Source organism: Aythya ferina (genome assembly GCF_964211825.1).
Source record: "Aythya ferina genome assembly, chromosome: Z".
Lineage (NCBI taxonomy): Eukaryota > Metazoa > Chordata > Aves > Anseriformes > Anatidae > Aythya > Aythya ferina.
The window spans coordinates 54137223-54163096 of NC_140299.1; the positions used below are offsets into that span (position 1 = coordinate 54137223).

Here is a 25874-nt window from a genome sequence, read left to right on the forward strand (position 1 = left end):
CATCAACAGAAGCCAGTTATGGATTAGACTCTGCAGAAATGAAAGTAAAAACAGTGCCTGACCTGTAGCTTACCTTTGTGAAGGCCTGTGTATCCTCTTCTGCAAATATCCTAGGTCTGCCAGGGTTTTGTTGAGTTTAGTTACACTATCTTAATGATTTTTTTCCCTATAAGAAGAACATGTAGTCTCAAATTCAACATCATCTTAGCATTTGCTATTTTGTCTGTTTGCTTTGGGAGATTCGTTTCACCTAGGGTTGGAAATTCTGTCTCATGATTTAGATCAGGACAAAAAAAAAAAAAAAAAAAAAGTGGAAAGATTGGCACATTGGTTACTATGAAAGAAACACTTTCTACTAGTGTACTGGTTACTAGTGTCCTGTGAATTGGAACGTGAAGGCACCCTGAGAGAAATCTGAATCACAAGCAAGTCTTCTTCACTTTTCTAATTGTTCCCAAGATTGATGTTAACCTGAGTTTGGGAGATACATGGCAATACTAACACAAAACAGGCTAGGCATTGTTAACTGAAGAAGTGCTGGACAGGAAACAGGCAGGAGTTCTAAGTGTAAAGTATGGAAAATCAATTTTTTGCTTTGAATTGTGGCACGGAACTGTAGAAATGTGAAAATTATACAAAGGCATGGTCTCTAGTTCCAATCGATGTGCTAAAAATGTGTTTGATGAAGGTTTTAAAAACAATCTTTCCTAATGTTTACAAAATCCTTTACAAAGATGGCAATAATAATAATAAGAAAAGTTTAATGCTTCTCTAGAAACATGCAAACATGCACCATCAGGTCATTTCTAGCACAGAGTGAAGATTCTCTGGGATGAACTGGATGAACTTCATGAAAGCCTGGTGCATTCCCGCAGCATGAGGAGGAACCCTAATGAGCACCTGGATGCAGAGCTGTCAGGGAGGAGAAGCAGCAGCCACTCTGTGGGCTCACAGACACATTTTTAGCTCTCCAGAAAGAAAGAAGCAAGTCCCAGCAAGGTCATGGAAGTGTCCATGTGAACTGCAAGCTGACCTGCAAAATGGCAATGATCTGTTCCACTGCTGGTCTCATTCCACATTCAGCACATAACGGGGCGTTTATTTCTCCTACTGTCAGTGGAAACATAAAAGCCTCTAAGTCCATGTAAATTGCTCAGACAAAAGGTATATTAATGCAATCTGCTACAGTCCAGAGTTGCATTTCTTCCAGCAGCACTGTAAACAGCATTCCCCCAATTCAACATCATCTACCATTTTCCTGCATCAGGAGGGGGAGGATAAATTCATTCACTGCTTCAGCAGTGCCTGATAAATCTTTGGAAGTCCCTTGATTTCTGAGCTCCTAGTTGGAGAATGGTTGGTTTGTGTATTGCCGTAAATCTCAGATATTACAGTCCAAAATACTGTTGTCAGAGATTTAGATACTCCAATTAACAATCAAAATTGTTCAGAGCCTCTTGTTGTTCAGTTCTCCAAAGAGATACAGCAAGATTCTGGCAACAGGATTTGCCAGGGTGAATTCATGGTTAGCAGACCAAAGACCAAACTCTTTGACGCCATTATCTCTACCACCATCTACATTGTCTGACTTGAGGCAAACAAAGTGTCATCTAACTGCCTTAGATGGTGATGCTAGGGAAGAGGTACTCCCAGAACTTGTACTGTCTTCTGAGAACAAACTGCATACACAAAAACAAGACCATGGGAACCTTGAAACTTGTAGAGTAGTTTCTGTGTCCTTGTGTTTTCATGATTTAAACTGCTCATTTCTTGTCCTCCAGGTGAGCCCTCTGATCACTTTTCTGTTCTAGACACCTGAATCCAGTTTTCTCACAAAAAAATGGTCCTGATTTTGGAAGATACATCTTTTTATCTGTTCTTTGCAAAAGCTCATTGCGGGGGTGACCAGGAGCATCTCGTCTGGTGCAATAGCCCTGAAAGTGACTTAGGTGTCTCTGAAGGTTGCAGGCAGTGGATTAAATCTCCCACTGTTATTCTCAGCCCCTGCCAAAATCGGACTTCTGCCTGCATGTGCAGGCTGGTGTCTGCAAGGTTCCTCACGACAGGTGGGTTCAGGGTCTCAGAGTCTGAGGCCAGTCCCATCGTTCTGCCTCAAAGGCAACTGAGGCATGGGCACCAGACATCTAAGGAGCTGTGTCTAAGGAATCCCACTTTCTTCTCAGCACTCAGCCTGCTGGACCATTACCATGACAAAGGAGGATTATTGACTTTCATAGCCATGATGCCTTTGATTTGAGGCTCGCTTTGATTTGGGGCAGTAGGGTTCACTGGCCCAGAGAAGTGATGGTCTCCTCCAGGTGAAGAGCAAGGATAGAAACACATTTTTGAGAAGGAGGAGGAAGAAGGAAAGAACTAGCCGAAGAGGCTGAATGGAAGCTATAATGGGTGCTGTTAGTCTCTGGGAAGGGCCCAAAAGCAGACTGTGATTCCTTAAGACAATTAAAAGCAAATTGTCTGGCTGAATGATCGCAGGGCAAGGAAGATGCTCCCCCAGACTATAATTCAAGGGGCTGAATGGCCCTCAAAAATTGAGAGGAGAGAGGGGAAAGGAAAAAAAAAGAAAAAAGAAAAAAAAAAAAAAGAAAGAAAAAAAAACAGAGGATGAGGCAAATGATGGAACAGATGTGAGTGCTTTTGTTGGCAAGACTTGGAGGCTAGCGGGATGGCGATAGGCTAATTTGAGGCGCATAATGCCAGGTTCCTTTCATATGCAGAACAGCACTTTGATCCAGTGTGGATGAAAGTGCTGAAAAGTGGAGAGGATGGCAGGGGGTCTTTTGTCTTTGACAAAAAAGGCATCTGCCGGGCTCTAACCCCCTTTTCTCCACCCCCTTAGCCTAGCAGGCCACTCCAACAATGCTAGCAAAGGGGACAAGTGTCTCCTGACAGCTGAAGAAATCTCCAGGAGGAGAATGAGGTTTGCAGCAATATGTATACCAGAGAGCTTAATCGATTTTTTCCACAGTACAAAAAGGGAAAGGGCTGGGGGAAGACAGAGAGATCACAGTGGAAATGGGAGGTGGGAGGAAAAAAAATCCCTTTATAATAAACTTGTTACTTTTGTTCTCCAAATACATCTTTTCAGGAGATGCTTTGATGCTAGTATGAATACACTTAATGGAGCGGGGTAGGGTAGAGTTGCTGGGGCGGGGGAGGTGTGAAGTAAGGAAGAGTAGTCTTGCAGGGAGGACAAATGTAGAGTGATTTCGGTGGATTCCAAAACAGGAAAGATTTTGGAATTAATAAAGCACAGTGAAATGCAAAAGACACCCAGAAAGTAGACACATAGTTTGTGTAACATTTGTTTGAGGAATTCAGATCAGTACAAGTTCTTGGGTTTGATTTCTGGGCAAAATTGAAAACTTTTCTTCAAACCTTCCTTCTTTTTCTGTTCTCTTAACTTCCTGGACTGATTACAAATTAAAGCACTTCAGGTCTAAGAGGGGATCTGGGAAGGCAAGTGCTATTTGTGCCGAGCAAATACACCAGTTGCAGATCTGCTGCTGATCTGATTCCTGATTCTCCCTCTCATGCTCTGTCAACTCTCTTCCAGCTTTTCACATCTGGTAAACAAGACTGGGATCGAATCCCCAAAGTTTGATGACTGCAGTCTTCCTTAAGTACCACTTTGTACCAAGTCTAATGTTTTCTTTTAGAAATAATGACAGATAAGAGTTATCGACATCTAAGCGAGACCCACCTCAGCAAATTAAATCATTTAAGAACAGAAGGTTCAGGGATCTTCTTTCTTTTGAGATCCTGACAGCATTTATCCAGTACTGTTTACCAAAGATAACCTTCACACCGGGGCACAGCTTTAACCAACACCTGGTGCTGCTAACAGCTTCTCCTTCTTTATCCCCACACGTCCCTTTTCTTTCTACCCAGGACTTATCCTTCCCCCAGGAAGGTACAAGCGATGCAGAAATAAGGAGAAGACATCACATTCCTTGACAGGCTCTACACACACTGATGCCAAGCTGTAATCCTGTGTAGTTGTTCAGTGGGAGCGCCAGGGTCCCCCTCCAACAGATGCCACCATCCAATTCAGACCAGCTGATGTGGAGAGTATTTTGGCAACAGCATCTCCTACCTTCCAGCTTTGAAATGCCTGCTGACATGAGTTACTATAACTCATTGGGAAAGACTTGGAAGGCAATTGGTGCTACTTTGATTACTGGCCATTTGTCATTCCTTGACTTTTCCAGCTCCCAGTGCTTTAAATGTGGTTGAGAATGGTGCTGAGGGACTTTGTCTGCTGCTGCTGCTGTCAGCAAGGGAGCTGAGACCACCCCGGTCCCTCACACACCTCCAGGGTGAAAGTCACCTCCCCAGGTGGGCTTCAGGTGGTTCTTGTGAGGTTTCACTCTCAGGTGCCACACAGTGATAGGGTGCTGGACAAGAGCCAAATGGGGAAATATATTGCTCACAGGGAAGCCTGACTTGCAGGGAACAGCCCTCTGTACTCCTCCATGCCAAGGAAAAACAACCCACACAGCACCACACAAGCCAGATGACAGAGCTGAGAAGTCCAAGATAGCCTGCTACGTACAGAGGTAACGGTGATCAGGACTGTGTACAAATCTCGGGTAGTGAGCTTGGACATTTTGTTCTTTGAGGTGAAACATGAACCACCTCATTATGAAAAGTCTACTGTGCTTCTCCAGCTGGGCAGACACATCCTTCAGCTGCCACCATCTTGAGACTTCTCTGTGTGTTCAGTACCAACTCTTCCATCTGCACACCAGAAAGAGACACCCTTACCATGGTCCAGACAGCTGCCAAAGCTGCCTCGCCACAACGTCTTTGTGTCATGCCAGCAGTATGTCTGGAAATACGAAAGGAGTGGGAGTGGGTTGTTATTATTCCTGTGTAAACATGTGCAGTAACTCTTCATAACTGCAGGTAGTTATTTCAGTTTTAGATTGTGCCGCTAAGGCAGGTTTATTTAGCTGTTTGCAGTTTATTTTGCGCTAGTTTTTTACTGCTGGTGTGTGGGCATGAGGAAGGGAAGAAGCCTGTGTGGGTCAGCCTGGTTGCTACAGTCCAGGCCAGGTGTGTGAGCCTGTTTGTGGGAGAGACTGAATCCGTTTCCCTGAAACATGCTGCAAGGCTGGAGGGAAAAGGTGTATGTGGAGCAGAAAGTAGCCTGCAGACGGAGAGCCAGCCCAGATAAAGCAACAGCAGGAGTGCAGGCTGTGAGAGCACAGGAAGGTTTGCTTTGTTTTCATGTCTCATCCAGCAGGCTGGTGTTTTCTCTACAGAAGATGGCTACCTCTGCTGGTTTGTGTTTGGATAAAAATTGAACTGTAGAGATTGAAAAGCCTTTGTGATGTGCATACTCTGCATCGAGGCAGAGCTACCTGACCAGCTCAGGAACCCCTCACAGATCTTACTGCTGCTCCGTGGGCAGGGTCAATCTGGTTGTTGTTTTAAAGGCTGCAGAGTTTAGTAAGGACCATATTGTTTTAGTGGTACATTGTCCCAGTGGGTGCTGCTATGGTAGTCCAAATAACCTACAAAAGAATCCATACCCATGGAAATGTTTTTGGCTGCACTGGTTGTATATACGAACTTTTCCTGGCATAACTTAGCAGCCCTGCCTGTAGAAACCTCACATTTTCAGCACAGATTTGGCTTCTGTCTCAGTGAATCTCATCTGGTCATTAACATCCATTAGAGCTTCTCTGTGTGGGAAGTGAAGCCAAACAAATGGAAAACAATGGCTTCAGAATGCAATAAACCCCAGCTTCCATGCAAACTTTTGTGCAGAAATAAAGTGGTTTCAATTTGTTTTTGTTTAATTTACTTCCAAATAAAGCAAATATCCTTTGTTAAATCTCCTCAGATAGTCTGATGTAACTTTCCTGAGTGGTTAGTTTGATATAATTTTCCTGAGTGTCCACCTGCAGGTATTCTTTTTATCAGGTGCAGTTTGTGACTTTTTGCCCCTTTTAAACACATGAGATGGGAGTGAGTGTTGCTATTCATGAACACCCTTCCAGAACTAAAGATAAATTTTGTGTTCTCATATTCAGTTACATACACAGTGGTTTGGATCCAGGTGGGCACTGTAGTGGGGACAGCATGATTTCAAGCTCTGTGCACTTTTCTGGATTGTTGTCCTGGGGAAGGGCAAATTATGCCTGTTTGTTCCTATATCCATCCTGTCTTGGAAACCCAAGACTTGGTTCACACAACTTGAGTACATGAAGACTCGTGTGTGAGTTTCATGTTATTGACAAATACCTCTAGTTTCAGAATGCTTTTGTTGGTGTCCAGGAGTTAACTCCACAGAGACCTTGTCAACCTGCACAGTGCCATCTTGGAAACAAGAGCTAGGAAAATAAGCCCTCATAAGAGTAATTCTGAAATGCGTTTGAAGACCTCAGCAGACATCCCTCAGGTTACTTTCTTTAGAAATAAAGAATAATCAGGCAGTAGATTATAGGAGAACTTGTTGCTTTCTTGTGCCTTTCAAACAGGTCATCTGTGGGGATGCCTGTGCCAGAAGCCAGTGGGGTGGCAGATCGTTGGCTCAGACCCTGAGGCCATTACCAAGAAACACTGACACAAGAAAACCTGTAGAGGATCTCTGCTGATCTCTCCTAGGGGTAGGATCTGCTCAGCCACCACTCTGGTGGTTGTTCTAGTGTATGCACAGTTTAAGGCAGAGAGAGTGGGAGCGTTTATTTTCCAAGGTGAATGCTGAGGAGGAGGGAGCGTGCGTCAGGGGCTGCTCTGCCCATGGGGAAGGTAGCAGCCTGGGGCCCTGCCAGCCACTTGGCCTGCAGGCAGCTCCTGGAAAGGATTTGTGCTGGAAATAAGTGGGGGAGCCAGGGGAGCACAATGCAGGAAGCCCCAGGGTGAAATCTTCTGTGTGGATGAGGAAGAAGGGGTGGACAAGCTTGTTTGAGGTGGGGGGATCAGAGCCAGTCAGGCCTAGGCTCTATGATGACTGGTAGGCTGCTGTCTAGTGGAGCAAGAGTCTTTCAAAAGACTGTTTAAATAAAGAAACTCCTCTTCTGCATGAATCACATCACAGGGAAAGCCACACAGAGTTGCGTGTTGCAAGGTGATTTCCTATACTCAGGTCTGTGGGACATGGCAAGTAATTAGCTGCAGACCTGGAGGAGGCCTGGGTTGGTGAAACGTGGAGTAGGGTACTCGGAGTGGGAGCAGCTTCAGCGAGTCCTCTGAGGGCGGTTGCGTGTTTGTGACCTCCTCGAGGAGCGAGTCAAGAACTCACAAGGAACTCTGTCTTTTCCTCCTTCTCCCCTCCCCCAGGTGATCTTTGCTTTGAATCAGACTCTCTTGCAGCAGGAGAGCCTCCGAGCAGGCAGTTTCCAGATCCCCTATACGACAGAAGACCTTATCAAGCATTACAACTGTGGGGACCTCAGCTCCATCATCTTCAACCATGACACTTCTCAAGTGAGTCTTGCCACCGCAGCCCTTGTGCTACGCACACGTCCCGGTAGCTCTAACCCCTGTCTCACGCTTGTCTCTCCTCAGGCAGGGGCCAAAGACAGCTAACCTGTCTTTTTCCTGTGCCTGCTCTTCCAGGAGTCTGCGCTAGCTCACCGCCCTCTTACTGCACACAAGCAGCAAAGGCGCACCTGGCTTTCCCTTTTGGACGAATGCCGTGTTTGCTTTAGCATCAAAGCTCTATGAGTTAATCCTTTATTTTCTTAAGGATCCTGTGGAATTGCGCTAACTTGGGTAGGAGCGAATGTAGTGCCAACAGAGGGTAGAAGCAGGCTCTTTTGTGCAAACAGTGATAGAGAAATGCTGTCTTGACTTTGACACTTGTGTAAGGCTAGGCAAGTTGCAAGCTTTTTAGTTTCTCATATCAGTATGATTCTGCACTGTGGGCAAGGCGCAAAGAAGAGAAATGGAGTGAAACAAAGAAAAAGATAGATTTAGACTGAATGTCAAGGAAAAGAAAACCTCAGAGGCCTCACAGACTTCGTTTATGGAGACGGTTTCCCAAGCAGCACAGTGGAATGCAATGCTCTGATCTTTAAACCACAAGAAAATGCCCAGCAGGGACCAATTTGGCCTGTTTGGGCTGTTAGATAGCTAACCTCAGACTGAGACATCAGGCCTCTCTTTATTCTTGTGTGTGAGGTACTGCCTGGCAATTTGTGCACTTCAATGAAAATGTGACTCTAGCCTCGCAGTGCTGAACAAGCGTGTGTTGGTACCTGGGCTTTCCCTGCTGAGTAACAGTTTTCATATGGCCTTTTGATACATACAGCGCAGTGCTGCAGATCTGGAAATACTGTCATACTAACCCTTGCTTCTCTGGCACTGAGCTTTGTGCGCGTGTTACCTTCCTGTCCTGTACACCCTTCAGCCTGCCAGTGCTGGCAACCTGGTTGTTAATAATGCTTAGCTCTTACACAGTGTGTTTCATTCATAGATTTGAAAGGGCTTCTCAAAGGAGGCCAGCACTGTAACGGCATACAGATGCTGCACTGCTGTTCTGCTGAGGTGTTGCAGACTGCAGAGCTGATGTTGCCTTGGGGGCCTTGGAAAGAACAGCTCTTGCCAAGACATGCTCTCCAAGGGAGCAAGCGCCCTTTACTTAGACAAGCAGCTCCTCCGCAGGGCAGTCCCCATCACAGCAAAGCTGAATAGCCTGCAAGTTGAACAGCTTACATTTTTAAGGAGAACTTATCTGTGAATTGTATATGACCCTGTGCTTGACCCACTGTGAGCTAAACACCCTTTTGCAACAGGCGGTGATAGTCTGAGTCACTTCAGAGCCTCTCCAGGTGCTGTATCCTTGCAAGGGAAAGCACCTGGCTTAGTGACCCTGCTTCCCAGAAAATGTCTCTTGCAGACCCTGTTCTTAGCAGTCCCTGTAGCTGCAATGTCCAGAGCTACTTATGGAAGAAGGCATGGTGGCTGTGACTCCAAACCCATGATTCTCTCCAGTTGTAAGAGGTCGGGGTAGTATGCAGCCACAGCAGTCTTGGGGGCCCCAGGAGATGTACTCAGTATTTGAAAAAATACCTTGAAGACAGAACTACACCTGGTAAAACTTTCTTTCTTGACAAAATTTGGCTCTCCTTTTTTTCAGAAAGTTTGGGAATGTTTTTGTTAACTAGTTCAGAGTGTGCACTTACTCTTAGACAGCCCCAAGGGTTTGATACTAGTCAAACTCTCCAAGAAGAGTGTAATTATAATTATAGTCATGTCATACCCATGACAATTTAAGGAAGAAGTATGTAGTTAAAGATGGCCAGGGGCAAATATTTACTTTCTTCAGCCAAGCAATCAGGATTTGGGATCTATGGTGTGGCAAACTGAGAATATTTGTTGACTTCGCCTTTAAAAATAATAATAATCTGGCTGGCTTATGAAATGATGTGTTGAGAGAAATGGAACACTATGCATTATTAGCAGTTTGTTAAGTCATTTTTGGCTTTCTTTGGGTTTTGTCCTACTGAATGTGTGTTGAAAGGCAGGGCAATTGCCACATTCAGTGATGGAGCAAAAAGCCTGTGCATGATGTCTGCCTGAAATAAGTGGCCCTTTTTGAGGACTTTTTTTTTTTCTTTTTATCTTAGGTCCCAAATTTCATTAATGCTACACTGCCAGCCCATGAACGTATTACTGCCCAAGAGATAGACAGCTACTTCCGTCAGGAGCTCATCTACAAGCGAAATGAGCGAATGGGAAGGAGAGTGAAGGACCTGCTGGAAGAGTACCCAGACAAGAGCTTCTTCTTTGCATTTGGAGCTGGTATGTGACTGAGGTGTTCTTCGACCTGAACACATTCTTTCCACATCCCTTAGAAGCTTTGGACAAGTGGTTGCCTCAGTTTAGAGAAGGGTCAGTACTTTCACCTTGGTGGACACAGAACACAGCTGTGGTCTGGTAATTGCACCATACTGGAAAAACTTTCTGCAGTATGCAAAGAGCTCACAACATATGTATTGATTATAATATTTATTAGTTACAGACTTGTTTCTTCTATTTCATATGCACATAGTCACAGATACTGAACCAATGGTAGTGCATACATAAAAGAAATACACACTTACACAAACATGGTTATGCTCTTGCCAGCCAGGGTAGAAGGGCAGAAGCACAGAGCTGAAATGAAAGGTAACAAGAGCTTGCATCAGCATTTGAACAAACCTTTCAAGAACACATCCAAAAGAATAACATTCCGAAGTGTGTGAATCTAAGAGACCTTCTAAATGTAAGGGGAGATGCAAGGCACACTTTCACCTTTCTGCGGCAGATCACTGTCTCTTCCACTGCACTTTCACAACTACAAGGGAATTTTGTCTGTCCCTATTTTGGAGCAGAGTATTTTTCCCAGAAAGGGAAAAACTACCTCATCTGCTCCTTAGCAGCCAGCAGGAATCCATAGGCACATCTAGTGTGCATATCCAAGTCAGTGGGTGGAGAGTGTAAACAAGATTGTTTGTGTAAACAAGATTGTTTTGCCTTGACTCCTGTGCTTTGTTCTAGCTCCAGGGAAGGGAAAAAGTGAGAATGAGTGCAGGTGCTAATTCCCACAGAAGCAGTTCATACTGTCCACCATGAACCATGTGGGCCTTGTGAGAGAGGAAGAACTGAAAGCACTGCCAGGACCCATGTGATGTTTTCTGTTCTCCATGGCTACTGCTTTAGTGAGGATGGAAGATCTAGACAAGGAAAGGAAAATATTTACTTAAACAGTGTAAAAGCATTAGTATTTGAAGTCTGTGACAACCTCCTCACTTGCAGCAGGGAGCTGTGGTTACAGACTTAACATAACAAGGGTCCTGTGTGTGAGGGCAGAGAGGTAATGAATGGTGGCTGATAGCGTCTGTTCAGGCATGCATGAAGATTTGCTATCTCCTTGCCATATCACTCTGCTCCATGCAGCTCCCTGTCAGGAAGGAAGGTGAAGCAGGTACAGTTTGTATAGATTTTGGTCTCTAAGCTAAGACAAGAGCTTGGCTGTACTCCAGTAGCTGATGTGATTCTGACCACACTTGTCCTGGCTGGTCTGAAGTTCCTGATACATCTGCCCTGAGTGCCAGCTGCATCAGTTGCAGGTAGCCATTCCGTGTTGTCAGGGCTCCAGTAACTGGATCACAACAGAGGAACGAGCAGCCCAGGCTCAGATGCAAATGGGCAGACATGCATGCCAGTGTCGCTCTGAGTTAGTCCTGTCCCAAGAGCTGGAGAAAGGAGAGCCTCTCCATCTCCTTGCACACACACACTGCATCCCAGTTGCATCCCAGTAGCTGTGCTGGATAAATCACCTAGCTTCAAGGTTCTTTTGTATCATTTGTCTCCCTTCCAGTCAATTTCCTTGTCTTCCTACTCTTATCCCCCAGACTTCCTTCACTGTAATTAGCATGCACAGTACACTTCCCACAGTCCAGAAGCACTGCAGGAGCAGGACAGATGGACAGATGTGTGGCTGTTAGCACCCACTGCTTCTTGCCCTTTTCTCTTTTCTCCCGTGTCCTTCCAAATCCTTCTCTACCATCATGACAACCCAAAACCCATCCCAGGCTTCCTGCATTCTTGCTTTACTCCTTTCTATTATTTTCCCTTTCTCAGCTGCCCCCTTCTTTGTCCCAGTTGCCTCTTTCAGTAAAGCAGAGTTAAGATTCACACAGCACTTCGCTGTTGCAGTGCTGCCTAGAGCCCTGGGCCCATGTGAACACGCTTAATGAGTGGCTTATGTGCACATGTCTTGCTTTCCAACCACCATGCAACCTTTTCCATCATGCTTTTGAATCCAGACAGGTTCATTCACTTCTCTGGGGACACTAGATCCACTCTGAAACTACCTCTTATTTTACTCTGGCTTTGCTACCAGGCTGGCCTCCATTCTCATCTGCTCTTCCAAATAGCTCTGCATAAAATACAGTGTCAGCCTCCCCCTGCCCCTTATGCAATAGGGAATTAAACAGCAGTATGCAGAGATACTTGTGAGCAAAAGATATATAGCAGGAACCCATTTTTTTAACAGCAGAATTCCTCATTATCCCCTTGTTTGTCTGCATGGGGACTTCTTTATTTGTTTTGCATTAATTGCCTAAATTAGATAAGTAACATCACAGTGCATAATGCAGAAAACAGATCAATTTCTGTACAGTTCTGAGGTTTTCTTAGTGCACAATGCAAATTTGAGTGCAGGCTTTGATTGTTTTCCAGAGAGCTAATTGAGCCTTTTGCTTATCCAGATTCCTGTATGACAGGTGATTCTGCACAAGATTTATTTTGATGCCAGCAAGTAGTGAAGATGAACTAATAACTTGGGCACAATTCTTTGCATCGCTTGAATATTGTTCTCTTGTTCAATTACTCGAATAGGGCCCCAAGAAAGTGATAGTACAGGGCACATTATAATGAGCTGCAGCAGAAAGTAGCAGAAAAGAGGAAAGAGAAAGCCTATAGGAGTGGGACTAAATCATCATTGCATTGTAGCTTTCCCTCTCTTGGCCACCAGTGTAAAATTTTCTCGCAGCAGTGATTGGTAAATTGCAGGACAAGATTGCATTAAAATGGTAGTAGGTTATCAAAGGGTTCCAGGATAGAAGGGAGAAAGGACTTTTAGTTGTTTCTTTTCAGATTTTTCCACAGTGTGCCTTTTATTTTTAAAAGAGCTACATTTTTTAAAGGGAAGTTCAATATTCTCCATTAACCAAACATCATTGAAAAAAAAAAACACTTTTATCATCAATTATATCCAAAGAAGGTCATGGTTTGTGGATGGCTGAGATATTACAAATACACTCTCTTGTTATATAAAATACTGTTTGCATTTGTATTTTAAATGGGAGAAAAGCAGAAAAGATTAGTTATTTATTTTATCTTCCCAAGTGGATTGATATAGTTTAGAGATGTGTAATGCATTTTGCACAAAAAGCTCATGTATCTTTTCAGGTCTTAATGTAGCTGCATGGCTATAGATTTTGACTTCTTACATAGAATTATATGTGGTAATTTGCTCAGAAATAGATTTGATGGTTAGATCCAGTGTATTTTATGCTTTTACAACATTTTAACAGATCGTACACATTCACCCTGTATTCTGTTGAAAACGCTTCACAGTCAGATCTCATTTCTGGAACTGTTTTTTGTTTAGAAGTAATTTAAGCTTGCACAAAAGTAGAGAGGGAAAAAAAAAAAAAAAAAAAAAAAAAAAGATTCTGCTGAAACTATCCAAAAAGCTTTGTTTTTGGCCAAAGTGCAAACATGGAAAGTCTCAACCCAAAGGAAGTCTGTTGGAGGGAATTACAAAAACTTACGGAAAGAGAGAGATGGTAATGCCAGTGACATTCCACTAGGTTCAGTAAAGATTTTGTCTTAATTATGGACAGGCCTTTTTATGTAGCAGCACTTAGAGTTACAAGTTAGATCTACTTACTGTTGTCTGTGGAAGAACTTGGGGACAAAGCCAGCTCTAATCTTCTACAAGCAGTCTTCCTTCTGTATTCATTGTTAATTTCTCAGAACTGTACGTGCAGTGTTCAAGATCTGAATGCTAAGCCAAAGTGACTGATGGAGTTTTTTAATCCAGAGACAGCCATGTCAGTAGCAGTATAGGTTTCTGGTTTATCCAGCAGATGCAAATTGAAGTAGAGAGGGCTGCACTGTGCTACTGTGGTGTGGATTTTGATCACTTGTACCGGTCTGTTACAAGGGTGCTGCCTGCTTGCTGAACCATCGCAGAGTCAGAAAATAGCTGAGGCTGGCAGATCATCTGGTCCAACTCCCATGCACAGAACAGGGTCATCCAGAGTAGGTTGCCTGTGTATGATCAGGTTCTGAGTATCCCAGAGACAGAGACTCCACAGCCTCTCTGGGCTCTCTAGTCTTTAACCACTCTCATAGTAAAGAAGCTTTTTCTTATGCCCAACTGAAATTTCTTGTGTGTCAACTTGTGTTCGTTGCCTCTTGTCCTTTCATGTGCACCACCGAGAGAAGTCCTGCTCCATCTGTTTTACAACCTCCTGTCATGTTTTTATACATAGATAATACCCACATGAGACTTCTTTTCTCCAGGCTGAACAGTTCCAGCTCTTTCAGCCTCTCCTGGTATGATAAAATATGATAGAACAGAACAGAATAGTTCAGTGGGATATTAGGAAAAAGGACAAATGTCATCTAGTCCTACTGCCTGACCACTTCAGGGCTAAAAGTTAAAGCATATTATTGAGGACATTAGGCAAATGCCTTTTGAATTACTGACAGGCATGGGACACCAACGACCTCACTAGGAAGCCTTTTACAGCATTTGGCAACCCTCACAGTAAAGAAGTTTTCTCTAGTGTCCAGTTTGAACCTCCCCTGGTGCAGCGTTGTGCCTTTCCCACATTTTCTGTCATTAGTTAGTAGGGAGAAGAGTCCAGCAGCTCCCTGTCCATTTCCCCTCCTCAGGAAGCTGTAGAGAACAATGGAGTCGCCTCTTAGCAGCCTCTTTTTCTCCAAACTAAACAACCCAAGTGTCCTCAGCTTCTCCTCAAGGGATGCTTTTATCATTTATCATATTTGTTGCCCCTTTCTGGACTTGCTTTTTCCCTGTCTCTCTTGGACTTGGGAGTCTATAATTGGATGTGTCTCATTAGTGCTATGGAGCAAGGAGGGATCTCCTTCCTCAGGCTGCTTGTATTGCTACTCCTAATGCATCTCCGGAGGCCATGGGCCTTTGCCACAAAGGGCACAATGCTGGCTGAAGGTCAGTTTGATGTCCAGTAGGACACCCCAGGTCCTTTTCTGCCAAGATGGCCTTCAGACAGCTGTTTCCCAGCCTATCCTGGTGCCTAGAGCTCTTCTTTCCCAGGTACAGGACTTTGTTTGCTGAACTTCAAGAACCAAGGTTGCACCATCCGTGCTAACCACTCCCAATCAGCTGTTTGTGCTTAACACATTTGGACATGTTTTTCAGAATGATGTGCTCCATCACCTTCCCCAGGCAGAGATGTAAGGCTTTACCAGTCTGTAGTTCCCCAGATCCTCCTTCTTGCCCTTCTTGAAGATAAGAGTGACACTTGCATTCTTCCAGCCCTAAGGGACCTTCACCAATTATTGAAGCCTTTTAAAACCAATCAAGACTGGCCTTGCAGTAACATTGCAAAGCTTCCTCAGTTCCTGTGTATGCATCCTGTGAGGACTTGTGCATGTCCGGTTTGTATGTGTTCCTTAACCAGGTAATCCTTACTCAACACTCAGCCTTCCTTGCACAGAGCTTTCCCTGTGGTCACAGGACCCTAAGAGTCCTGAAGACTGGTTTTACCAGTAAAGAAGGCAGGTATGGACTGAGTACCTTGGCCTTTTCCATGTCCTTTGTTGCCAGGTCTCCTGCCCCTTTCAGCACATTTTATATAGTCTACATTTTACTGCTGCAGTACCAATAGACACATTCTTTGTTTCCCTTGATATTTCTGATCATGCTCAACTCTAGATGGACTTTCCACATGGTCACTTTTATTCCAGGATGAATGTGGCTCCTGTTGAAGAGGCTAAAGAATAAGATAAAAGAATACCTTGATTTTAATATATATGTACATATCCTTTTTTTATTATTATTATGCAGGTGGAAGCATACTTAGTGGCATGAGACACTGACTTTTTGATAGGTAAGGCCTCAGGTGAAGCCAGAGTCTCTAGGAGCTGAGTTGAGTCTCTAGGAGCTGCGTTTAAATTCCTCTAGTCTCTCCTACTTCTTTGAACAGCTGAGAAACTCCAGAACTGCCAGCTCATGAATAAGCAGTATAGAGGGATCTAAGCTACCTTATATCCCTGTTGATGAAATGAAAGACTTTACTGAGATATGCTGGCTGATGTATGAACTTCAGAAGTCGGCCCTCTTAATCTTTTAAACACTGTCAAAATCCCTTTTGTCTCAGAGCTCTTTTTTATTATTATTGTTATTTTGCCGCTCCTGAAAAAAATGCATCATTTTGACACTTTAAAGTGTGCTGGATATCAGCAAACCACCATTAATGCTAAGAAAAGAAAGATGACGATGAAAGCTTCTTCAGCAACCATTTCTTCTAATTACTGAAGGAAATAATGAAAGTATTTACTTGGTGTTACCCAGGTTTGTATGGATTCAAACCTCCAGGGACTAGCTGTTATTTTCCTTTTTTTTTTCTCTTTTATCCCAAGACCTCCCGAAAGAGTTGTTATGAGCAGGCTGATTAACCAATGCCTGAATTAGCAATTCAGCAAGTTGTTAATTCACTTAAAACACTCCAGGATCTTAGTTGTCTTACTCTCAGCAGTTGAGTCAACTGATACTCTCTAAACTAAAACTAACTCTCAGATGGTTGACAAGTAATCCAACAACATGCAAAAGAAACATAGAATCTAAAATAGAATCATAGCATATCCGGAGTTGGAAGGGACCCATGAGGATCATCAAGTCTAACTTCTGACTCTACACAGGGGAACCTAAGAGTTAAACCCTGCTTCCTGAACACCAGCATGTTTGGGGCACTGATGACTTCCTTAGGGAGCCAGTTCCAGTGCCTGACCACCCATCAGTCTCCTCTAAGGATTTTTGCACCATTGTAGAAGAGTAATTGCCCCTGAGCTGAAGATGGCTACATAACCCATCTTCCTAGCCATCTGGACAAGGAAAAGAGAGAATATGTGACCCCATAGTCTATCATAGTCTACCAAATGGCTTCCTCTGATTTGTCTAGGTTTTGAGGCAGTCCTTGGGTTGTGTCATCCTCAGGTGCCAAGTACATTGGACACACAGACATATGTGTAACTTTTTCCCTTGCCCCTTACTTCGTAACAAACAAAATAATCCTGGAAAAAAAATTGCCATGGGAGGAATTGGAATTGTGCTGAGTCTCTGCCTTGAATGTTGTGTAAGGTGGTGTCATTTCCATATAAAGCTGTTTGCTGTTATTTCTTGAAATTTGTTCACTCTGGCATTTTTGCATGGGAAATTATGCAAGAGGAGCTATATTTATGATATCCGAAAAATAAAAGATCAGAGAAAGGACCTGTTAACAGTTTATAAAAAATAATCAACAGTGCTATTCCCAGGATGTCTCTGTCCAGCTAAACAACTGTTTATACCCATAAAACAAAGCCAAACAAAAAAGCTGCCATGGGAATATGGAAGTTACCCAGGTAAATGAGATGGTTGGCCTGTGAAATTCATTGGGAATTCAGAGACCAACATGGAAGCTTTAAACCTGACCTCAGCCCATTTGGAACTGGAGATGAGGATGTGCACAGGGAATATAAACATATATATGTCTTTCATAAGGGATTTGAAATGTGTAATGAGGAAGTTCAGGAACAATCTGGGCAAAGCTGTACCTTGGCAGATCCTAGAAGAGGGCAAAAATGGGGGCAGGGTCAGGTAGCTGACATAACGATAAAACAGATTGAGTCCTGTGGGGCCACCTTGCTTCTCCCTAGGCACAAAGGGCTTGCTGATTGCCTGCCTCCGTCTGTCTCTGGAATGCAGCATCGTTTTAGGCTCTTTGGGTGGGAAGAAAAGCTGAATCCCTGAAGGTGTGCCCGTACCTCTGTAATCTGAGAATGCCAGATACAAGCCAGCAGCTTTGAGACTGTTTTCCTTAGTAGCTTCTTTGAGTCTGCAGAATGCTAATGACAGGGTTTATTAGAACAACAACCCCAAAGGGAATAGATAGTGTTGTGTGAAGGCAGGGCCCACATCGAAAGCCCCAGGGTTCACATGAAGGGCACTTGTCCTGACATCTCTGACACATGAAATGAGGAAAGCTTTGCATTTCTGCATTAGAGGCAGAAACCTCTGTTCCAGCTTATTAGTGGAACTGTCAAAATCAACCAGGTGAAACAGCTGTGTGTTGTTTCTGCTTCAGTCTGGTGACTGTCAGCTTCTTGTTATGCTAGGGTTTACCCTTTGCTAGCTCTACTAGGCAGCAACGGCAGGGAGACTTTCATCTTGTAATACATTTTTAAGCTTGTGGAATTTCAAGTCCCTAATACCTTTTTTTTGGGGGGGGAGGGGGGGTGGAAATCACTGGTGTGGAATAGCAGCAGGTCCAGTGGCAAAGCTAACTGTGAGAGTCACAGTTCAGATGTAGCACTGGTATTTCCTTCCCTCGTTGTGTAATGTAATGCTGGCTGCTAGCATAGTCACCTACGTAAGTGTATCCTTGCCCAATGAAGCTGGGGCTTCAGCAGTGGAAAACTCTCAGTAAATGTCAGTACAGATGGAGCCTTGGTGGCTAAGCCTGCCTGAACAGAAGCCATTTCTTTTAACTCGGTTTTTCTAAAACATACCATATGAGGCTGTAAACTTTTTCCTTATGTTAACTTTGCTACAAATTTGGCCTTATAAACAGTGGAAAACTTTTTTTTTCCAGCTTCAGTTTTCGTCGTTATCAGGAGGTTTGACTTTGTCCAAAAGTGAAAATAGGAATCCAGGGAACCAAATGTAGTCAAGTCACACATTTAAGAGACAAAGATTTGACAGAAAACTTTTGTCTGGTAGATGAGAATATTTAATCATAGAATCATAGAATGGTGTCTTCTTGTCTTGCACTAAGAAAAAATGGTTTTATGTTATCTTATGAAATCGTAACTTTAAAGGTTATTTTTTATTCAATTAGGCAAATTTTCCCATGTTGTGCAAAGCCTACATCATAAAGTGTTTCTTGTTTACATGATTCTATTACAAGCAAATGTGGAAAGTAAATCCTAGTAATTGCATATATATGAACTACTTAGCAAAGGACATCACTTTTTAAACGAAATTGAAGGTTTTATTGTTTTATTTTTTATTTCCTCCTGGATGAATGTAGGTTTGAGGTGCTTTCTTTAAGTTTCTCCATTTCTAGTGAAAATATTTTCTGTAGGTGAATGTTTTCCTGCCTGCCAGAATTTCCCCTTTGGTTTCAGAGTAATGAAGTATAATCCACTAAGATTTTATACTTAAAAAGGAATGTGAAAGAAATAGCATTTTTTGGAAAAAAAAAAAAAAAAGGCAAAACAAAACAAAACAAAACAAACAAACAAAACCTTCTTGGCCCAGCCTTAGTGGAGTTAAACCTCAAGTGAACATTTATGGAGTAATATTTCAGCTTATAGATAACCATAGGGACAAGCACTTTTGGAATTGTGCAGACTCAGCAAGATGGCATCTGGGGGGAATTTGATCTACACATATGCAGAGGTCTTGTGATGCAACATACTTGTATACCTGCACCTGACATGAACTGAGGAGTCTTTCAGTCAACTTAAACGCCCCTAGGACTGAACCCCCATTTTTAATTTTTCTCATTTCTCATTTCCTTTTCCTGGCAGCATTACACATTGAAAAGTACCATGATTTTGGTATCTTGGTTTCTGTTCCTGTACCTGAGCTTTTCATGACTTGGAAAGTACTGCTAGAATGATCAAGAAGTGTTATTTCTAGGCTTGTCCATTAGAGAGACAACTGCATGTTTTAAAATGACTTGATGTTCTGCATCCCAGCTAGTATTTAAAAGGTATGCCCATGTGTATGTGTGAGGCAAAGTGGTGACATTTGCCCCTGAGCCCCAAAGATAGGTTTCTTTTTCTCATACTTCTTCTGGGCCAGTTTGAATTGTCCTAGGGAAAACTCTGTCCAACTAGGGAGAGTATTTTACTGGCTCAGACAAGGTTCCTATATTATGTAAGGATAAAACAAGGAAGTGTAACTCTTAGACCATGAAAGAGCTGAACATCCCCCTCAGTGTGCATTTTGCTGGTTTGGTCCTGGCAAGGCACCATGTCTTTCAGTCTGTAAATCATTCAAGGTTAATTTTCCCATCTCTGCTAAGTGGATAACAGCATTCTTTTCCACTACATCAGGGTGCTCAGCTGGGAATGTTTGCCACTGCTGGTGTTACCAGCCCATGTAGGAAGCCTCTTCCAGCTTTGCACAGGATTTTTAGGAACAAAGTTTCACAGTAATGTGGTTATACAAAGCCGAGGACTCCCTCTGCTTGCTGCAATGATATGACTGCCTCAGGTATGGCATGCTAAGCTCTGTCAGTAAGACATGGCTGGGGTTTCCCTTCTTTGCTCACTTAGTCTGATGAAAGCTGAGCGAGGCCATTTGGTGATATGTTTGAAAAATGGGCTTTGCCTGTCACTCACAGAGCATGAGCTGTCCTTTGTGTGCCCAAAAGGTTAGTATCAGTAAAGATCTGGGGACCAACCTTTTCTTTCTGATGATTTGTTTCTGTTTCACCCTGTTCAGCTCCTGTCAGGGAATAACAGGCCATGGAGTGGGTTAAAGAAAGTTACCCTGTAAAGGTTCTAGCCTGTGGGGACACCATTCTTCTACTATTTGACTGAAAACCTACTTTCTGTGTCTTTCTACTCAGTTGTTGTCCTAAGAGCTGTGTCCTCTGGGAACTCCTGTTAACTTTGTAAGGTGCTGATGTCAATAGGGATCACAGTTTCCATCTCCTGGGCTGATGGACCTAACTGGCTGGTAAAGTGGTCTGGACCTGTAGGAGTGGGGTGTCTGTTTTGTGGTTTGGCTTCCATTCAGTGAAACGGTTCTGCATTCTTGAGGTCCTTGGCCAGGTCTGCTGTATGGTGAACTTCCAACTCTTCACAGCAGCAGCCTGTGGGACTGACTGGGGTCATACATGTCCCTCTTCTTCAGGCCATCAACATTGCTCTTTTGCTTTTGTTTGAGGGAGCTCTGATATTTTTGGACCCTTCACCATGCATTTATTGGTTTACAAACTGCTGTTGGAGGACATGTAGGTTACTAAAGAGTAAGAGAAGAACACTTGGATGGGAGGCGCACAGATAGATGAACAAGCTGCTCTCCTTTGTGACTCACAGTCAAGTGATAATTTCTGCTGAAGTTTCTCCTTTTTTTTTTGTTCACATGTAGCTTAGTCAGCAGCCTCATGTCATGCCTTTATTTACAGGCCAGTAACTTTAATCCAGCCACCTACAGGTGTCTAGTTCACCCTTCTGGGGCAGATTATATGCATTTATATGTATCATTTTTGGAAGCAGTCTAGTAGGAATGCTAGCAGATGATCCTTCCCACAGGCATTTCTAGGAAGTTTATTCCAAAATATTATAAATTATGCCAAAATAACTGTAAGATCTGCACCTCTAAAACAGCCTTGAAAATGTTTGTTTCAGTGACCCAGAGAGACTCTGGCAGCATAAGACCATCTGAAAACTCCCAGTCCAGTCAGAGAGATAAACATCCTGCTTTAGGGTGTCCCCAGTGGCTTGAATAATTTGTACCAGTTTGTGGTTGCACTGTTATAATCATGTGCTGTAGCTGTTCCCACCACTTCTTGCAGAGCAGCAATCTAGATCAGGTTTCCTAACAAACATTTTTGTTTCTTCACACGTTTTTCAAGTGATTTACTGTCTTGGGGTATTAGTTCCCAAGTCCAGTTGTGGGGCATATGGGAAATGCTGTGTTTCTACTAAGGAAAACACATCAAACAAAGAATTACGTGGGCCTGGGGGTTTCCTTTTTACATGACTCTAAAAGAAGGACAAGGAAGTTTGTGCATCAGCTTGAAATAATGCATTTGGTTGAAATGCAGACAAGAACAGCTTTCTTGAGTTTTAAAATCTTGCTTTATATGAAAAATAAAAACAGAAACAAAACATCTGTTGCACAGTCTTTCCTTGTTCATTTGGCTAGATTTGGAGAACTTACAGCCTTACAACCAGTGAAATTTGACTTCAGGAGTCTCTGCTGAAACCAATAAACCTTGCAGAGTTAGCTAGATGAAAACACCTCCGTGTGCACTGGCAGTAAAACCTGCAACCAGAAGACGTGGGCTTCATTAGTAACCTTCAGCAACAATCATAGCCTGTGTTCTGCAAGATCAGGTATTGCTTCTCACAGAGGTCAGGAGCACTCCATGCACATTGGAGTGTGTGGACCCGGCTGCAAGCGCACTATAGTCAGTCAGCATAGCTGTTTGAGCACGTTGCCTGTTGCGGTCCCTGCATGCCATCTCCTTTCAGTGCAGATTAAAGGCTGGGGTCTTATTTACTCTCCAGTAGAGTGCATGGCTGAGCTGGTGCACACAACAGCTTCTTAGTCTCTCTTTGAGCTTGAACACAGAAGAATAGAGATTCATGGCTCCCCACCCCCTGCCAGACTAAATTGACCTCTCAGAGGCATCTCTTCACCTAGTGGTGTGAGGATAATGCAGGGCTGTGTACAGAAAGAAAAGAGCAGGCTCTCTGATGGGACAGGGCCTGGGGCTTTTCTTTTGGGGGGCATTCAAGTGTGCTAGGCTAAAATAGAAAACAGGTGAAAGAGGCCTACTCCCTATCACATGGCTTTGGGCTAATTCTCCCTTACAGCATAGCTGCTTGATCTTAAACCTTGGAGAGTGAATCTCTCTCATGTTTCTTCCAGTTTCTTTTGGTGATCACATCTCTCACACACCACCAAGCTCTTTTTATGCCAGGGCCCAGAAAAGGGGTGGAAGTGCTACCTCAAATCAGAGAGGATCCTGGTGTCGTCCTGTACCTGAAACCCTCAGCCATCTGTTGTGTTTTCATTTTACACCAAACTCGGGTTGAGCCTGTAAGTCCCCTGGGCCCCAGGCCAGATCTGTCTAATGGAGTGTGCATGGCCTGTCTTTCGGCTGGAAAAACACTGACATCTCGTAATCCTTTTATGTGCCCAGCCTGAGCCGTTCCTGATTGATCACGTCTTCTGAGCAATCTTGTGTCACATACCTGTATGTATATACATGCATACATGTTTTACAGAGTCTGTTCGTTTGGTCTGCTCTCTTTTACACACATTAGCACTCAATTTTTCTTGAACAAGCAGGCATAACCTTGCATTGCGAAGGCTTTCTGTGAAGTCCCTACATGAGTATGATATAGAAGATATTCTTATCACTCCATCAAATTAAAAAGATTAAGGCCTTGCTTCAGGAAATCGCTAGAGCATGTTGACGGATTGAAATGGGATTCACCCACGTGCTACATTCATTTCCTAAATATTGATCTAAATTATTACTCTGAGCAAGGGTAACTGAAGATCAAGAGGAGGCAGTGAATTTGATGGTGTGATGTGAGCAGCTTGATCTTGAAATGCGTGAGATCCTAAGCGCTTAAACTGGCACAAGGAAAATTATTTTAACACTAGAGATTGTCATTTAGATTGCTTATTTTTGCATCTTGTCTCCTTCCTCCTCGAGGGCTTGGGTTAGGAAAATAAGAGTTCAGAGCCTTAGCACTTTATTTATTCATTTATTTATTTATTTATTTATTTATTTTGTCTACTGCTACTGCATGAGATGGGTACCTATTCTGAGGTTGCTATGTACATTGCCTCTGTCCTCACCAACAGGGACACACTCCTCTAAGGGCTGTTGTGTTTTTTGTTTGTTTGTTTGTTTTGTTTTGTTTTCCCATTCTTTTACAAGAGGGTGAATCACTCTTTGGAGATGCCCATTCTTCTGCTGCTTGGAGGCAGGGGAGCCTGGAGATCAGTAAATTAATCCCCTCCCTCCCTCCTGATGCTTGTGTCTCCCCTGTGTTAAAAGTAAGAGATAACAACTAGGTTTGGCACCCTATTTGCCTGATGTTGACCTTCCAATGGCTACTCTTACTTGATTATGACGTTTAATTACAATCATTCCTGTTCCCTAGTGCATCAGGTCTCTTCACTGACATGAGGAAACTCTCACTTTCCACATGTTAACCGGACCTGAGGCTGAAACATTAGCAAGCAACAGATAGCAGCAGTGTTAGGTTAAGTCCACATCCTAGTCAAGCTTTCCTCTTTCTGAAGGTAGATTGAGGGGTTGGAGGAAAATGGAGTTATTAATGAGAAGATATGCTACCTATTGGTGGAATTTACATTGCCTCATTAAATCGTCTCATTTGAGCTAGATCTGCTTGATTTCTTAGGCTTGTTTAGAAAATACGTGCTCAAATTATACCATCCAAATACCATGTATTAAGCTGACATTTCATAAGTCCTTTACTGTTGTGGCATGAGAAACTGGAATTTTATGCTTCAGTTCATTCAACCTGTTTTGGACTGAAAATCATACATTCTTTGAGCTTAGTACCTGTTAATTTCATCACCACTGGACTTTTTTCTTAAATCCTTGCTTTTTCTGCCCACTAGAATCATTCTGGTCTTTTTTTTTTCCCACTTATTTTTGAAGAATATTAGCAAAAAAACAGTTTTTCTGAAATTACCAACTTTAGTGCTGCCTGTATCTGCAAAGGCAAGGGAGCTCTTTAATAAGTCATTTGCTCAAGCCTAGCTTTAATTAATGCAGGCTGTTAAATGAACAAATGCTTTCAAAATGCTAGATTTATGAGGGCCCGTGCCAGCCCTCTGTTGCTTCTCAGCAGCCTTGTTTGATTGTGATTGTGAAAGTCAGTCAGCATGCAGAGCGCACAGTCCTTCAGAATCCCTACACCCTTTTTAGTAATCATTTATTCACGATGATGCCAAATCACAGGCTGACCAGCCACCACATCTGGCTGAAAGTGGAATGGAGCCATAAATCATGGAATTAGAGCAGAGCTAGCTAAATCCTTCACAAATTTTTGTCAACACAACTGAAGTGAAGTTTTTGTCCCCAGTGGCTTACACTGAAAAAAATGAAAAAGGGTTGACCCAAGTCATGGGCTTTCAGAGCTGTTTTCTCTTTGCTGCGGTTATACTCTTCTTAATCAATTAAAAATTGTCAGTGATGTTGACTGACATCTCAGTTAGTGCCTTCCTGATGCCTGAGGATGTTAAAATGGCGCACACATTGCGGCCAGATGCTGACCTACTTTGCACCATCCCAGTCGTAGGCTGACTGTGGCTCCTGACCAGGTCTCTCACAACTTAATCCTTTATTGTACCAAGAAATCCACAGTGGCCTGACAGTGCAACAGCCTGCTGGATGGGAGACATTTCAATCACATCTGCAATTTAAAATGGCAGAATGTGGTAACTGAAAAGACCTTGGGAAAGTGCAGTAATCACTCATTGCAGATCCTGTGTTTCTGGTACGTGCTCGCAGGGAGTGATAAAGCACTGCCTGCCCTGGGTGCAGCATGGGTCCTGTGATCAGGAAGGACTTTGTTGCTGTCCTCTCTCTTCCCCTTTGCTCCTTGAGTTCTGATGTCATTTTTTTCTTAACTGCAGGTCACTTCATGGGCAACAACACAGTGATTGATGTTTTGAGGAGAGAAGGGTACGAGGTAGAACATACTCCAGCTGGACAAGCCATCAACAAGTAATGCATGCTTTTATTGTAGCTGAGCAGCCATGGGGAGGGTGGGTTTGTAAACAGTCACGAAGAGGTAGTGGCAGCTGAAACTATACCAAACAGTGAGCCAGGCTCTCTCTGTGCTCCCAAGCAGTTTACTTTTCTCCCCCATAAGCAGATTTGGGAACAAGATTTTATTGGGCTTGGCTTGTGTGCTTTTTGATAAAATAAATATTTTTCCTTGTAAGTTTTTAACTCTTAAACTAACAGCTGTAGAGCACTCATGCTTGATGTAGCAGACCTGGATGCTGTCTCACACCACATTGGTATGAGAGAGGCTTCTCCTCCATTGCTTTTAAGTGCTCAGTTGCCCTACCTTTCAACACTTTCTCTTACACTGCCATTTTCCATTCTTTCTGATTGCTGTCTCTCAGCTTTGAATCTGACTGCCCAGAGTCCACCTAGTCTCTTTCCAAGCTGTCCCCAAAAATGACTGCTCACAAGTCCCCTGCTCTTTTCTGCATTTTTAAGCCAAGCTACTTGCTGCTCTGGTTCATCTTGCAGCTCCTTCAGGTTACCCCCTTAGTGCCTCTCTTTCTCTCACTGGGTGCCTTCATCTGTCTCCATGGTTTCAGTTACTACAGAATGCCAAAAAATCTCCTCCTC

The 25874-nt window shown here is 43.3% G+C and overlaps 1 protein-coding gene across 3 annotated transcripts in view; it reads left to right on the forward strand.

The window, feature by feature from the left end:
* LOC311427518 (metalloprotease TIKI1-like) overlaps nucleotides 1-25874 on the forward strand; it is a 78800-nt gene that overhangs the window by 44583 nt on the left and 8343 nt on the right. The window contains exons 3-5 of one of the 3 annotated variants that reach the window (XM_084504959.1): nucleotides 7309-7455; nucleotides 9600-9774; nucleotides 25145-25235. In XM_084504959.1, coding sequence (XP_084361085.1) covers nucleotides 7309-7455; nucleotides 9600-9774; nucleotides 25145-25235 — 413 coding nt within the window. The remainder of the gene's footprint in view (nucleotides 1-7308; nucleotides 7456-9599; nucleotides 9775-25144; nucleotides 25236-25874) is intronic. The other 2 variants (XR_014687399.1, XM_084504958.1) reach the window with 2 other exon arrangements.